Source organism: Notothenia rossii (genome assembly GCF_949606895.1).
Source record: "Notothenia rossii genome assembly, chromosome: 1".
In the NCBI taxonomy this organism is placed as follows: Eukaryota; Metazoa; Chordata; class Actinopteri; order Perciformes; family Nototheniidae; genus Notothenia; species Notothenia rossii.
In genome coordinates, this window is record NC_136912.1 from 1151379 (window position 1) to 1168188 (window position 16810).

The 16810-nt window shown below is 41.6% G+C and overlaps 1 protein-coding gene across 1 annotated transcript in view; it reads left to right on the forward strand.

Moving 5' to 3' along the window:
* Nucleotides 1–8943: 8943 nt before the first annotated feature.
* Nucleotides 8944–16810, forward strand: part of baiap2l2b (BAR/IMD domain containing adaptor protein 2 like 2b) — a gene marked incomplete at its 5' end in the record, with an annotated part of 37322 nt that continues 29455 nt past the window's right edge. The window contains 4 exons of the mRNA XM_079659516.1: nt 8944–8997; nt 9331–9406; nt 12203–12289; nt 15766–15827. Of these exons, the coding sequence (XP_079515642.1) occupies nt 8944–8997; nt 9331–9406; nt 12203–12289; nt 15766–15827 (279 nt within the window). The remainder of the gene's footprint in view (nt 8998–9330; nt 9407–12202; nt 12290–15765; nt 15828–16810) is intronic.

A 16810-nucleotide genomic window follows, 5' to 3' on the forward strand; every position in this document is an offset into this window, starting at 1 on the left:
GAGTTCCCTCTCAAGTCCCCCCTCAAGTCACCTCTCGAGTTCCCTCTCAAGTACCCTCTCGAGTCCCCTCTCAAGTTCCTTCTCGAGTCTCCTCTCGAGTCCCCTCTCAAGTTCCTTCTCAGGTTCCCTCTCGAGTCTCCTCTCACGTTCCGTCTCAAGTCTCCTCTCGTGTCTCCTCTCGAGTTCCTTCTCAGGTCCCCTCTCAAGCCCTCTCTCGAGTTCCCTCTCAAGTCACCTCTCAAGCCCTCTCTCGAGTTCCCTCTCAAGTCACCTCTCGAGTCTCTTCTCGAGTCCCCTCTCAAGTTCCTTCTCAGGTCCCCTATCGAGTCTCTTCTCGAGTCCCCTCTCAAGTCACTTCTCGAGTCACCTCTCAAGTTCCCTCTCGAATTCTCTTTCAAGTCATCTCTCAAGTTCCCTCTCAAGTCATCTCTCAAGTTCCCTCTCAAATCACCTCTCAAGTCTCCTCTCGAGTCCCTACCCAATATCCTGGTCCGTTGGAGGTTCCGCTTGGGGTCCTGCCAACTCCATGTCCTGTCCCATTGGGGGTCCTGCCGGCTCCCTGAGTTCCCCAGCCGCGGCCGAGGCCCCCTCCATGGACTCTGCCTTGCCCCCGGGCCGTCCGCCCGAGAACCCCTCAATGAACTATGCCTTTCCTGGGCTGTCGATCCAGACCCGTCCTCCGGACCCCTTCCACCCACCCAGTTGGAAATGTTTGACTTTGTGTAGGGACGTCTGGAATCCGTCCCTTGAGGGGGGGGTTATGTCAGGGTTTGAGTTTTGTTGTGTCTAGTTGTGGGGTTATTTTGCTGTTCTGTTCTCCCTGTCATGTTTTCCTCCTTGTTTCTTGTCTGGTCCTTCTCCCTATGTCTTCCTCCCTGTCGTTAGTTTCCCTGGTGTCTAATTGTCTGATTGTGTTCACCTGTTGCCCTTGTGTTTCTCCTTCCCTGCCCGGCGGTTTCTCGTCCCGTGATTACCCCTCCCTGTATTTAGTCTTGTCTCTTCCTGTGTTCGGTGTCGGTTCATTGTTTGTTTTTTCCTGTCTCCCTCCATGTTGGTCACGACCGTGTTTTGGGTATTGTATTTTCCTCGTGTTACCTCTGTGCTATCCATGCCATGCTATTTTGCTGATCGGCTTTTAAATAAAGCTCGCTTTTATTTGTAGACCTTAGCCTTTTTTTTGTAATCTGCTTTTGGGTCCTACCTTTCCCAAACCGTAACAAAAAGGACCTCTTAACACTAGAACCGCCAGAGGTCGCTGTATACCTAAAACCGCCAACGGGTAAAATGTACCCGCTATAGATTTTCAAGGTACAATGTTATTTTATTTATCATACAGAACAGTGAGTTTTGATCGCACAGGGATGAAACTTATACCAATAGAATCTGTGGACTCTCAGCTTTTCATATGATATAGGTTGTGCAGATAGCATGAAGTTTAAAATATCACTAAGAGTGCTGATTTAAACGCTTGGTGTAAGACTTGTGTTTTGTTTAGGTACAAATCTCTCTATAACTATCTATCGATCCATCTGTAATGTTCTGTTCTATGAACATATAATTGTCTACATAAATAGACGACGCAGACTACTTCTCTCATTCCGAGTGTCCTTCTTTATTCAACTGGCACCTAACCTGCACACATGCATTACGTCCTCAACGTGAGCTCAGTCATCCAAGATCTTGTATTCTCCAAGATGTTACACTATCTATAACTATCTATCTGTCTATCTCTCTCTCTATCCATCTATCAATATCTCTCTCTCTCTCTCTCTCTCTCTCTCTCTCTCAATATATCTCTCTATCTATAAAGAACCGCAGTAGACAAAAGGCGTTGCTATAGCAACACGTCATGTTTACGCTGCATTTTCTATGAGGTAAATATTCCCCGCTGGCGGATATAGGTATAAATGGCATTTTTTTTGGCGATTTTTTCAATCTGACTTCATATTGACAATTGTTAACAACAGAGGGTGCTACATAACACACTTTCAGGAAAAGTCACGGACTAGGAGACTTTAATATGTTATTGAACAAAAGTTACATACAATCAAAGAACAGCTGCGGGTAAAATTTACCCGTTGGCGGTTCTAGTGTTAACATTAACACAATGGACTCTCAGAGATGAGATCTAGTCATGAGGTGGCTGACTTTAAAATTAACTGTAAAAAATAAACCCCATGTGTGTGGGTACATTATCGTTTAGAAATATAACACAACACTACATTAAAATAATAAAAACTCAAATTAATTTCTTTGAAAAGCATGACAAACAAAACAACTTAATCTACTCTCAATGTTCATCTACACCATCACTGTGTATTTAATCAGTAGTTAACGGTTGTATCTTTACTCAAACTATTTCACCATCTAGTAATGCTAACTGGCTAGCTAACTAGCTTAGCAGCATAGCATTAACCTCATGTGACCTGGGGGAAGGGGAGGAGAACAATGTGAACACACAGCATGTGCAGATAAAAACCACACTGCTTGGAGAATGAGTTCAATACAAATTAAACCAGACTACTTGTAGTCTGGCTTCAATAAAAATGTAACCAGACAAGGCCAGTTCATAACACTTATAACACACAGACTAACATGCTTTTTTCAAAGGCTTTCTTAAACCAGGCAACGCCGGTTTCACACATCAAACACATAGATTAACATGAATGGACCCAGTCCAGTGTAAAACAGATCAAGTCTGGTACCTACCCAGAGGTATTAAACACAAGGTGGACCCAGTCCTATCCCAGATAAAGGCTAGTACCTACCCAGAGGTATTAACACAAGATGGACCCGGTCCAGTGTAAACCAGATACAATCTAGTGCCTCCCCAGAAGGTCTTAATACTATATAATATTCACATTAATCGGGCGGTGCCGAAGATACAACAGAGAGACAATAGAAACACTATATACAATCTCCACACCACTCGCAATCACCACGTTATCACTGCATCACTCCACAGACCCTATCACTATACTGCTCCCTACCAACGCTTGCACCCAATTCATAAGTTATTCCTCACCTTTCATTTAGGCCCTATGCAAGCGCCAACAGTGAGTCTGTAGCCTGTCCTCCCCTTTGTGCAGCCTGGTGTGATGCTAGTTAGCTTGTAGACTCCCTGCTCCTCCAGCTCTCTCAAAGCCCACCCAAGGACGCCAAATGTTAGTAATTATTGAACCCTGAGAGCAGGACAGACTGAAAAGAGTCAAGGGAAGCCTATAAAAGTTAACAGTAGTGATTTTGCGTATTGCGCCGAGGCTTCGGAGCGTGTGTCGAGTAATCCCTGAAGCTTTTTGTGAAGCATGTATCGAGCCATGTATCGTTTTGGGCCAGTGACGTCATCGATGACAAACGAAGCCTCGCTGCCTGTCGCTACCACGTGACTGCTTCAGGAAGTGATTCAGATCGGTTGAACCGTTAAACCACAATACTCATAATATCCATGGATGTATAATAAGAACCATATTACCCCTCCTTACCCGGGCCCGGTGACACGATGGAATTAAGAGAGCTCAGACCCTCACCTATATAGAGGTCGGAACATGTCATAAGTATAAATGAATACAAGCATAAATAAATGTAGGAATAAAAAATGAATAAATAAAGGAATCAATATGTTCCAGTGTTTTCAGGTAGACTCAGTGTGTGTGCTGTGGCTCAGCTGGAAAGCAGTTGACTCACGACCGCAGGGTCCCTGGTTCAACGACTAAACAACGTATTTTTTGTTGTTTATAAAAGCTACAGCTAAATTAGAAAATGTAGTTTACAAATGTATTCTTTGATTTGGTTTAGCCTTTCTCAGGCTACAGCATGGTTAAGTTTATGAATATTATTAAGGAATACAAATCCCTCTTTGCAATGTTTACCAACCTCCTTAGGCTTTTCAATCACAATCATTCAACTGGAATAAAAACCACATTGTATGTTGGTTGTTTAGAGTTATTCTAAGGCTTTACTCATTGGGATCTCGGTATGAGAGAGAGCACACTGTTGAGATGTCCAATCTGCCTGTTTTACACACTTTGACCAACAGGGGGTTTGTGTTCAAATGAAGCCCATGATGAAGCCTCATGAGATGAACCCTTTTGCGAACCAATTGGCTGGAAAGCTTCAAAGCTTCATAAGGCTTCATCTCGCCATCACTAGTTAACCCTTTAACTGCCAGACCAAGAAAAAAGATATGGAAACATCTTTTTTTGCATTTTCTTATCAAATGGGCCAAAAATAAGCACAAACAATGTTTTGTTTTTGACTGACCACACAGTTTTGTTTTTATGAGCCTCAACCAACTGGTCGAGCTGGCCTTTTATGGTAAAAGTACATTTTCAACAATCATCATTGTGACGGCTGGCGCCTCTCCGGTTCTGTTAATCCTGTTATGTGAATGAGCTATGATGTGTTACTTCAGCGTGATTGGCTGCCAACTCTTGGTTCCGCCCCGAAGATACATATTGGAGCATGCCGGGCCCGACGCGCACCAATCCCCGAGCCATCCCAGCGCACTGTTACGATTGGGTGAAGCAGGTAGGACTCAAATGCAGTATTTAACGAAAAGCGAGCTTTATTAAATAATAAAAGCTGTGGCAAAAAAGGCAGTATCCAAAATATCCAAAACAAACGAGCAGCACAAGGAGCACAGACCGTGGAATAACATGGAGGGGAAACACTGAACCGACATGGAACACAGGGGAAGACTAAATACACAGAAGGGTAATCACAGGACAAGACACAGCTGGGCAGGGGAGGGAGAAACACAAGGGCAACAGGTGAACACAATGAGACAATCAGACACACCAGGGAAACTAACGACAGGGAGGAAAACATAGGGGCCCTTTCTCTTTCCTCGACTCCCCTCCTCAAAACACAGAATGAACAGACTTACAAAACCCATAACCAGACAGACAACACTAAAACAGGGACATAAACCTAGGAGTGTGACACGCACACCTGCCGGAGATGACGCTACAAAGCCTGGGGACAGCTATCACTATGGAGGCTCTGCTGCAATCAGACGCCTCACACTTCTTGTTCCTGTGTGAACACATCCACTGAAGCTAGTAGCTCGTATTTGACTCTCTGTACTGTGCCTAGTTCTTGTGTGTGTTAGGGGTGTTCACTTATGTGTTTAGAGTAGCGTGTGGTGATGTTTGTTAGCATAGCGTGTACTGTTATGTGTTTAGAGTAGCGTGTGGTAATATGTGTTCAGCTTAGCGTGTTTGTTTTCCCCGCAGCCTCTTTTGATTAGCGGTGATTACTATTGATCACAGGTGTGTGATTAGGCCCACTTTTAGGGTTCTCTTTCCGTTCTAGCAGTATACCTGCGCCCCTTTTGGGCTCCTTTCCTTTGGCTTAGGCTACCTTTTGGTCTCATGTTGTTGAGCATTTTGTGTTATTCATTAAACCCGTTTATAATTGTAACCAAAACCATCTGGTGTGTGTTGTTTTCCTCTACCCTAGAGGGGGACGTAACAATCGTATACAGTACAGTATTTGTATGCATCAAACTCAAATAAAACACAAACTCAAATACATTTGTTTCTTTTATGGAAAATGAGCAATATATACAACCAGATATATTCATAAAAGATTCATAAAAGATAATAAATTATAATTGTAAAAAGTAATGTAAAGTGTTTTTCATGATAAAAAAAAGACTTGCTCATCTCACTGTATACGCTGAATTGGCCTAACAGGAAACCACTGGCCTAACAGGAAATGTCTATATCCTGTGTTGGCCTAACTTGCTCATCTGTGTGCAACTTTGGGCATGAAACGTGTTATATAAATTATTATCACTCTTTCACTCTGAGACTCATAAGGCAGTACTAGATTTAGTAATATTACCACGAATCTAGCCATTTATTTACCATATTTTATTGGAAAACATCTCCGAAACTCTGAAAAAGTCATATTGCAAGCTTACCTTAGAAACGTAAAATGCGACGGCAGTGTGCAGATGGGGAGCATGTTAGCTTAGCTTGGTAGCTTCAGTTAGCTCTGGAACTTCCAGCAAACAGATCATTGCAGTATTACCCATAATCCCCTCTGTTTCAGCCAGTGGCGGCCGGCCCATAGGGGCGCTAGGGGCGCCGCCCCACCTCTTCCCACATTACAAATTAAAATAAAAAAAATATATATATATATATTTTTTTAAATATATATTTTTTATTTACATTTTTAATGAACAAGGTAAATATTATAAAATTGGTATCAGTCAAATGTATAATCTACAATGAAATCTCGTTTAAAATGGTGTTACGATGTCTAAAGTTACTGATAAGTCACATGTTTCCTGCCTGGCCTTGCCCGTGTATCATTACCCTCTCTCGTCTGGGCGCTAAGAGAGGAGCCCTCAACCAGTGCAGCAGCAGCCACTTGCAGCTGACTGTTGCTATCTGTAAGCTATGGCTCCGAAACATAATTTCAGCCAATCAGGGTTCTCGCGGGGTCTTAAAAAGTCTTACATTTGATAATCTGAATGTAAGGCCTTAAAAAGGTCTTAAATATGACCAAAAAAATAAGAAGGTCTTAAAAATGATCAGATTTGAAAGGTACTTCTGTGTTGCGACAGCATCTAAATGTGTTTTGGGGGAAATGTCCGGGCTGCAAAGTAACAAGTACGGTAATAGCCTTTCAGTTCCCCCAAACAATTTGTATTGAATTAAATCAACATGGAACCAGTAATCACTAACTTTGTTTCCCCTGGCCTCTTATTGGAGAACACCCAGCTAGTAACCTAGCAACCAAGCTTCAGCTTGCGGCAGTCAGAAACTCATGTATCTTTGAATCTACTTACAAATGAATATGGGGAAGTGTCAGTTCAACCGTATTTGGTTGGAAAACATCTAATTTAGTGCTTGGTTGAAACCCGTGGAGGGGAACGTGTTTGAAGCCCGCTGCACCTTTTGCAAAATAAATAAGCGTTTGTTTTCTTAATGTAGCATTAGCTAGTTTAGTATTAGCTAGTGCAGCAGCTCCCGCAACAACACCGGGGGACCTCCGGGCCACGTTTGGGTCTACTTCAACCCTAAAAGCGGAGGTGCTGTAGACGCTAAATACCGTAGCTAAACACCAATCATACAACAGCAACGAAGAAATAGTGTAGCCAATTTAATTTAAGGGGTAATTTCTCAAAATGTTCCCCGTGTGGTTTATTCACCATTACAATAGCCCCACCTAAAATAATTTCCACCAGGCGCCACTGGTTTCAGCCCTGTTTCCAAAGTGCTGATTCTCTGTCTGTTACTTTAGATGAAAATAAGGAGCCCCTCCCCACGCCCCTCTGAGAGGGATTTGGTTACAAAAAACTCAATGGTGCTCTAGGAGGAGATTCAGGTGATAAGGGGGAGGGGGGGGGGGGGTACCTTGGTTGCTGATTGGCTAATGGTTACACAAGACAAAACGTTATGACATCATCAAGTGGCCAAAATCTGATCAGCTCATTTTCAGACAGGTTTTTATAGAAATGGATCAAAAAGAGAGAGAATCTTTGTTCCTGAAACTTTCAGAGTCTCTTTCCACAGAGGGGACACATGTTGATGTAGAAGAGACATGAAGAAGAGGGGACACATGTTGATGTAGAAGAGACATGAAGAAGAGGGGACACATTTTAATGTAGAAGAGACATGAAGAAGAGGGGACACATGGTGATGTAGAAGAGACATGAGGAAGAGGGGACACATGTTGATGTAGAAGAGACATGAAGAAGAGGGGACACATGTTGATGTAGAAGAGACATGAAGAAGAGGGGACACATTTTAATGTAGAAGAGACATGAAGAAGAGGGGACACATGTTGATGTAGAAGAGACATGAGGAAGAGGGGACACATGTTGATGTAGAAGAAACATGAGGAAGAGGGGACACATGTTGATGTAGAAGAGACATGAAGAAGAGGGGACACATTTTAATGTAGAAGAGACATGAAGAAGAGGGGACACATGTTGATGTAGAAGAGACATGAGGAAGAGGGGACACATGTTGATGTAGAAGAGACATGGAGAAGAGGGGACACATGTTGATGTAGAAGAGACATGAGGAAGAGGGGACACATGTTGATGTAGAAGAGACATGGAGAAGAGGGGACACATGTTGATGTAGAAGAGACATGAGGAAGAGGGGACACATGTTGATGTAGAAGAGACATGAAGAAGAGGGGACACATGTTGATGTAGAAGAGACATGAAGAAGAGGGGACACATGTTGATGTAGAAGAGACATGGAGAAGAGGGGATACATGTTGATGTAGAAGAGACATGGAGAAGAGGGGACACATGTTGATGTAGAAGAGACATGAGGAAGAGGGGACACATGTTGATGTAGAAGAGACATGAGGAAGAGGGGACACATGTTGATGTAGAAGAGACATGAAGAAGAGGGGACACATGTTGATGTAGAAGAGACATGGAGAAGAGGGGATACATGTTGATGTAGAAGAGACATGAAGAAGAGGGGACACATGTTGATGTAGAAGAGACATGAAGAAGAGGGGACACATGTTGATGTAGAAGAGACATGGAGAAGAGGGGACACATGTTGATGTAGAAGAGACATGGAGAAGAGGGGACCTTTCCATATGTGCAGAGTATTATCTTTGTTTCTAACTCAGTAGTTGATGCACTGTTTGTTTCCCTGAGTACAGGTGTGAATACGTCACAGGTAATTGGGCAGCCGGCTCTCCGTCTCCTCTCCTTTCAGAGCTGCCATCAATAATTCACCTCCCCCGGTCGTATCGATGACTCCCTTTTCTCTCCCTACCTCAACGTTATTTCCACGAAAAAAGGCTCCAGCTCATTGACTACTCCTTCACTCCCTCACACTCAGCGAGACTGCAGTGACTCTCACCTCCTGAAGTTCTCCAGAAGTTTGGATGGGAATACAACTCCTTCTCTGAAGCCTTTTCTTTGTTTTGAGTTTGTTATTGTGTTTGAGATTCACCACAATGTCTGGAGCCACCAGTGACGCGCTGCACAGATCCACTCTGACGGTGTATCTGGTGAGCTTATATCATGAGTTTTAGTTGACGTTGTTGTGCTCATATTGGCTGTAATGTGGTGTTTTAAAATGTGTGAAAGTGCTTTGATGGTTATTCTAACGTGGTCTTGTTGGAGGGACTCAGGTGAATATCATTTAAAGTTAGAAATCAGTGAGTACAGTATGAGATAAAGTAACAATCTCTCTTTTTGTTTGTATGTGTGTGTGTGTGTGTGTGTGTGTGTGTGTGTGTGTGTGTGTGTGTGTGTGTGTGTGTGTGTGTGTGTGTGTGTGTGTGTGTGTGTGTGTGTGTGTGTGTGTGTGTGTGTGTGTGTGTGTGTGTGTGTGTGTGTAGAACCTGATGGGGCACTTTAATCCTGGCCTTCAGAAACTTGTTGCTTTAGGAAACAGCTACATAACGGCTTTCCAAGGTGAGTGAGTTTTTTAATTGCTCGTTTCATATTTTTTTTATTTAAAAACGTTTACTTTGCGATGTCCACACATATAGTTCCAGAACTTGAACTTTTCTTCAAAACCTCAGATACTTTCCTAAGCAAAAATAAGTTTCATCCCGAATGCAGGAATTCACAAAGCCACAAAACCACATGGTTAATACTTCTTATTAACATTTAAAAGAAGCTATGTAAACGTCATGTGACTCAGTGACATAATGCCACATCATTTGTATTTTAGTTTCACACGTGACAAAAAATGCATGTGCAAAAACAAACAGTTAACCGGGAGAAACGCTTGTGCTTGTCTGATCAAACCTAGAGGACTTTATCCCTACATATAATCTTAATTATATAAACTCCAATAACCGTTTCACTTGTTCTGCATGCTGCACAATCACATCTGTTGTTTGCAGAATCTCACAAAGCCAACATGTCTCAGCCCCACTGCGCTGATATCTCCTCATTTAAAACTGTAGAGAACTTTATATAAAATGGTTTTGTCAAGTACTTAACTTCAGGTTTGAAAAGTAAATCAGTAGTGCCTGAATCCTGCATTCTCTCAAATATCCAGCAGGGGGCGACTCCACTGGTTGATTGATCAAGATGATGATGATGATGATGATGATGATGATGATGATGATGATGATGATGATGATGAAAGATAGGTAGGTCGGTCGGTCGGTCGGTCGGTCGGTAGGCAGGTAGGCAGGTAGGTAGGTAGGTAGGTAAGTAGGTAGGTAAGTAGGTAGGTAGGTAGGTAGGTAGGTAAGTAGGTAGGTAAGTAGGTAGGTAGGTAGGTAGGTAGGTAGGTAGGTAGGTAGGTAGGTAAGTAGGTAGGTAGGTCGGTCGGTCGGTCGGTCGGTCGGTCGGTCGGTCGGTCGGTCGGTCGGTCGGTCGGTCGGTCGGTCGGTGGGTGGATGGATGGATGGATGGATGGATAGATACATACATACATTATTTTTGTTACAGAAGAAGCATCAGTGTGTTCAGACATAAAATAAAAAATGCTTAAAAAGTGGAACAGAGAATTAACAACTAAAATGTTATGTACAAATAAAATGAAAATATATATTATATCAAATATCCATCCATCCATCCATCTTCTCCCGCTTATCCGTGGTCGGGTCTCGGAGGTATCAGTTCCAGCAGAGAGCCCCAAACTTTCTTTTCCCTGGCCACATCAACCAGCTCTGACTGGGGGGTCCCAAGGCGCTCCCAGGCCAGAGAAGAGATATAATCCCTCCACCTGGTCCTAGGTCTACCCCTCGGTCTCTTCCCAGCTGGACGTGCCTGGAACACCTCCCTAGGGAGGAGCCCAGGTGGCATCCTAACTAGGTGCCCGAACCACCTCAACTGGCTCCTTTCGACGCGAAGGAGGAGCGGTTCAACTCCGAGTCCCTCCCGGATGACTGAACTTCTCACCTTATCCCTAAGGGAGACACCAGCCACACTGCGGAGAAAACCCATCTCGGCCGCTTGTACCCGCGATCTCGTTCTTTCGGTCATGACCCATCCTTCATGACCATAGGTGAGGGTAGGAACGAAAATGGCCCGGTAGACAGAGAGCTTTGCCTTCTGACTCAGCTCCCTTTTCGTCACAACGGTGCGGTAAAGCGACTGCAGTACCGCTCCCGCTGCTCCGATTCTCCGACCCATCTCACGCTCCATTGTTCCCTCACTCGAGAACAAGACCCCGAGATACTTGAACTCCTTCACTTGGGGTAAGGACCCATTCCCTACTTGGAGTGGACAGTCCATCGGTTTCCTGCTGAGAACCATGGCCTCAGATTTGGAGGTGCTGATCCTCATCCCAGCCGCTTCACACTCGGTGGTGAACCAATCCATCAATGTATATACATATCAAATATAAACAATATAACAATTCTGGATATTAAAAATGTCTAAAAAAGTCCAAAAGACTGAGTTAGTTAGTAGCAGGAATATATGTTTACACTACAGGAGCATAGAGATAGGTTTAGGTTAAACGTGTAGTCCATTACAATGACTAGTTACTCGTTTAAAAAAAGATTACTTTCCGTTACTTTTGGATTGTATAGAAGTCTATGAGAAAAAGTTCTCATTCTTTCTTGATTCATTACCTCAGTAAACATTCCCCAGATGAGTTTACGGTCTCAATCTCTAGTTTCAAGTCTTCTTCAACATAGCGTGATGTTCACTTAGCAAATGAGAGCCTCATTCAGAGTAGAATAGACGATAAAGCAGCGTATCTTTCACCGTGTGTTCTGTTAGTAATCAGGTGAGCAGCATGTTTCATTAATGTCTCTCTGAACACACCGTCATTCAGGGAAACCAGTCAGTGTGAAACTATACCCACTGGCACCGGGCTGCTAAACCTGGGTCACATGTCAGCCCTGAGATGATGATGATGATGATGATGATGATGATGATGATGATGATGATGATGATGATGATGATGATGATGAATACAGGCAGAATTAATTGACCCAACTACAAGTATTTAACTGGCAGGTTTTGTTCAAGTGTGACACTACAGGTGAACAGGGTCAACACTGTAACTAACAGACATGACATAACAGAAACTTCCCCACTTCTTTACTGACATCAACACAATAATGTTTTATATTACATGCTTTCTGACAAGTTTAAATATGCTAATTATGTAAAGCTGGATGGATATTAGGTGTTTCCTTTCCAATAGTCTGAAAGAACATATGTTGTAGAAGATAAATAGCCATACATCTGAATCTCATATTAAAGTGGTTGTTGTTTATTATTATTATTACTATGCAGCTTTAGCAGCTTCCAGTGAGGCTTACTTCAGCGCTGTGGCTAAGATGGGTGACCAGGCGCTTCACACACTCTCATCTCGCTCCCTCGGTAAGTGTGTGTGTGTGTGTGTGTGTGTGTGTGTGTGTGTGTGTGTGTTCGTGTGTTCGTGTGTGTGTGTGTGTGTGTGTGTGTGTGTTCGTGTGTGTGTGTGTGTGTGTGTGTGTGTGTGTGTGTGTGTGTGTGTGTGTGTGTGTGTGTGTGTGTGTGTGTGTGTGTGTGTGTGTGTGTGATTGATTGCTCAATATGTCCATTACAGTTGTCCTTCTTCATTGATCGCTTTCATTAGACTGATTAGAGGAAAAGTATTGTCCACTGGGTGCTCAAGCTGATGTTAATTAGTTAATATCATGCATCTTTAACCTCAAAATAACCTCTTTCCAGTGTGTGTGTGTGTGTGTGTGTGTGTGTGTGTGTGTGTGTGTGTGTGTGTGTGTGTGTGTGTGTGTGTGTGTGTGTGTGTGTGTGTGTGCGTGCGTGCGTGTGTGTTTGTCTCTGTGTGTGTGTCATGCATGCATGAGTGTGTATTTTTCCACTCGCTTCACTTTCACTCTGACCCTGTCGATATGTGTGATAGCATTGTTAGCATTGTGCTAATGTGTTCCCCATTGACAATGAATGGGCTCCAGCGTCAGTGCTAGCACCCAGTTAGCTAGCGGAGCTGAAAAAGTGACGGCTCTGAATTATAGACGAGGCTCTTTCAGCTGCAGATCATTATCTGGACCAGAGCAGCTTCACAACATGGCAGCATTGTGTTAAAGTCATATATTACATTACTGATATTCCTAACTAAATATGTTGAGACTGTATTTTGTAATTCAACATGTATATTTTCAACTTTTTTTGAATGCTATTTTATTTCTATTAAGATTTTTACATTTTGGAACGTTTATTTCTAGTCTTTTAATTTGAATTGTACAATGCCTTGTCTTGATATGCAGCTGCAACGCAAACATTTCCCAAATTCTGATCGATAAAGTATTTCTTATCTTATTTTATCTTATCTGATCTAATCTTATCTTATCTTATTTTATCTTCAACCCGGTATCACTGCAAGACGTGAACATGTGACGATTTACCATGCCAGGAGACGTGAAGATGTCACGATTTCGTCCCTTCAAACGTGACAGTTAAACGGTGTTGTTAACATGGCCCAACCAGTGGAGAAATACCCGGAAATACCAAGCAAATGCTACCCCGACGGTCGGTTGTTATTGTCAATATTAATATAATAATTATTTTTTAATAGTCACACTCGATTTCGCCGATTGACTTGTTGCCCCAGCTGGTCGACACCTCTTTTAGCAGAAACAAAGGCTACATTAATGCATTAAATCGATGTTAATCCATGCGTGTGGATGTGGAATTAACGGAAGTGACGTTGTGCGATTGCGTTGCCAGGCAACAGCTTCGGTTCATGTTCATCTGCAAAGTATTCAGCTAGAACCGTAGTTATATTTAAAAATATTTTAGAAGGCCTCACAAAATACTTTAATGTAAATTAAAATGTAAATGTGAAGGAATGTGTGTATAACAAAATACATAGATCCTCAGCTCGATGATTCGATGGTTTAGCCGCAATGCACGTTGGGAAATGGTGTTTATGCGATGTGAAATCTGAACACATTTTTTTAAAATAATACTTTATTCCGAGTGTGCTTGCTTTTCTCTTTGAAAGTCATCACATAACGGCATTGTAATACACGGTTCGGCTGCATTACATATTACAGATCTGCCGTAGTTCTCTATTTATAGAGCCCTGATGAGAAGACTTCTAGAGAAACAAGAGGAACTGCCGCCAACACTGAAAACGTGACGTGGATCATAAATATATCATCAATTAAAACATCTTACATTTCTTTTCACACAATACGTCTCTTCGCAGTATCAACACTAATTCAGCTGACTTTTATATTTGATCCAATCGGTAGATAGGCTGTATTTACACCATAACGGTGCACAGCTGATAGAAAGGGACACCTGGTGGTTAAAGCACGTTATTTAATATATTACGATTTAATACATTAATGTAGCCTTTGTTTCTGCTAAAAGAGGTGTCGACCAGCTGGGGCAACAAGAAATTTGGTGTAATCGAGTGTGACTATTAAAAAAATAAATCACTATTATATTAATATTGACAATAACAACCGACCGTCGGGGTAGCATTTGCTTGGCATTTCCGGGTATATCTCCACTGGTTAACAATACCGTGTAACTGTCACCATTGAAGGGACGAAATCGTGACATCTTCACGTCTCCCAGCGTGGTAAATCGTCACATGTTCACGTCTTGCCGTGATACCGAGTTGCTTATTTTATATAATCTTATATAATCTTATATAATCTTATTTTATCTTATCTAATCTAATCTTATTTTATCTAATCTAATCTTATTTTATATAATCTTATCTTATTTTATATAATATATATATATATTATATCAGGGGTACTCAAACTTTTTTACTAAAGGTCCACTTTAAATGTTATACAAGGTCCCTGGTCTAGATCAATGCCAGTAAAGTCCCCCCCCCCCCCCCCCCCCCCCGAGAGCGGAGAAACGAATGTGAAGTGAAGAAGCAGTTTCTTACAGCGCGCTATGCATGGGGCCGCCTTGAGGGGGTTTCCCGACATGTCGTTGCTGTAAATTAAAGGGTTTTTCATGTTGTCATTGCTGTGGACCTTCTTAATCTACCTTCTTTGGGGGCCCCCTTCTGGTCCAAGCACTTGGCTGCCTTGCCTGTGGGCAATTGGCGCCCCCTGTATCCCTGTACACATTCAATACATACATACAGTATGGTGGCTTGAACTAGTGGGAGAAATGGCACTGTTTGTCTGTAGCCAGTGCCTTGAACCTCGGCAAAAAAGGTGTTAGAAGCGTTAGAAAGTCAAGGTAAACTTGCAGTTTGCAATGCGTGTCACGCTCACGCACACAAGCAAATATATATGCACGTTCATTCTCACAACGCGTCAAACACAAGAAAATATACATTAATTTACATCAGAATCAGAAAGTTTTTATTTTGTATAATTTTAATTTGTTATAATGGGACACAGGGTCCGGATTGATTTGCAGTTCGGTCCGGAGTTTGAGAAGCCCTGTATTATATCATCACAGCCATTAGCTCTTCTTTTACCAAATGTAATTGTGCTATGACTCATTTTATCCATTCAACAATAACTATGTTTTCACTAGGGAAGAGGGTTAGGGCCACATGTGAATTTTGTTTATAGATTAAATGAAAATAACAAGAAAAAAAGGATAGAATCTCTTTTTTCTTTCGAAATTCTTTGTCCGAATTCTGACTTTAATCTCATCAAACACACAAAAAGATGATTTCTTCTTAGGATTCTGACTTTTTAAGTGATTTACAGAAAAAAAAAGTAATTTAAAATATAAAAAATTCAGAAAAAGAAAATTCCTAGAAAAAAGTCAGTAAATTCAGTTTTTCTTTTTATTAATTTTTCTTTGAAATGTCCCTTTTTCTAGGAATTTTGTTTTTCTGAGTGAAGTGTGTTCCTTTCCAACAGGAGATGTGCTGATCCAGGTCTCGGAGACTCAGAGGAGGCTCACTGCAGAGATGGAGGGAGTGGTCAGCTGAGAAAACACTTTGATAGATAGAAAGATACATATAGAGATAGATGGATGGATAGAGAGATAGATAGATAGAGAGATAGATGGATAGATAGATACATAGAGAGATAGATAGAGAGATAGATAGAGAGATAGATGGATGGATAGAGAGATAGATAGATAGAGAGATAGATGGATGGATAGATAGAGAGATAGATAGAGAGATACATAGAGAGATAGATGGATAGATAGATACATAGATGGATAGATAGAGAGATAGATAGATAGATAGATAGAGAGATAGATAGATAGAGAGATACATAGAGAGATAGATGGATAGATACATAGATAGATAGAGAGATAGATAGAGAGATAGATGGATAGATAGATACATAGATGGATAGATAGAGAGATAGATAGAGAGATAGAGATAGATAGAGAGATAGATAGATACATAGATGGATAGATAGAGAGATAGATAGATACATAGATGGATAGATAGAGAGATAGATGGATAGATAGAGAGATAGATAGAGAGATAGATGGATGGATAGATAGAGAGATAGATGGATGGATAGATAGATAGAGAGATAGATGGATGGATAGATAGAGAGATAGATAGAGAGATAGATGGATGGATAGAGAGATAGATAGATAGATAGATAGATAGATAGAGAGATAGATAGATAGATAGATGGATGGATAGATGGATAGATAGATAGAGAGATAGATAGAGAGATAGATAGATGGATGGATAGATAGATAGAGAGATAGATAGGTAGATAGAGAGATAGATAGATAGATAGATGGATGGATAGATAGAGAGATAGATAGATAGATAGATGGATGGATAGATGGATAGATAGAGAGATAGATAGAGAGATAGATAGATAGATAGATAGATAGAGAGATAGATAGATAGATAGATAGATGGATGGATAGATGGATAGATAGATAGAGAGATAGATAGAGAGATAGATAGATGGATGGATAGATAGATAG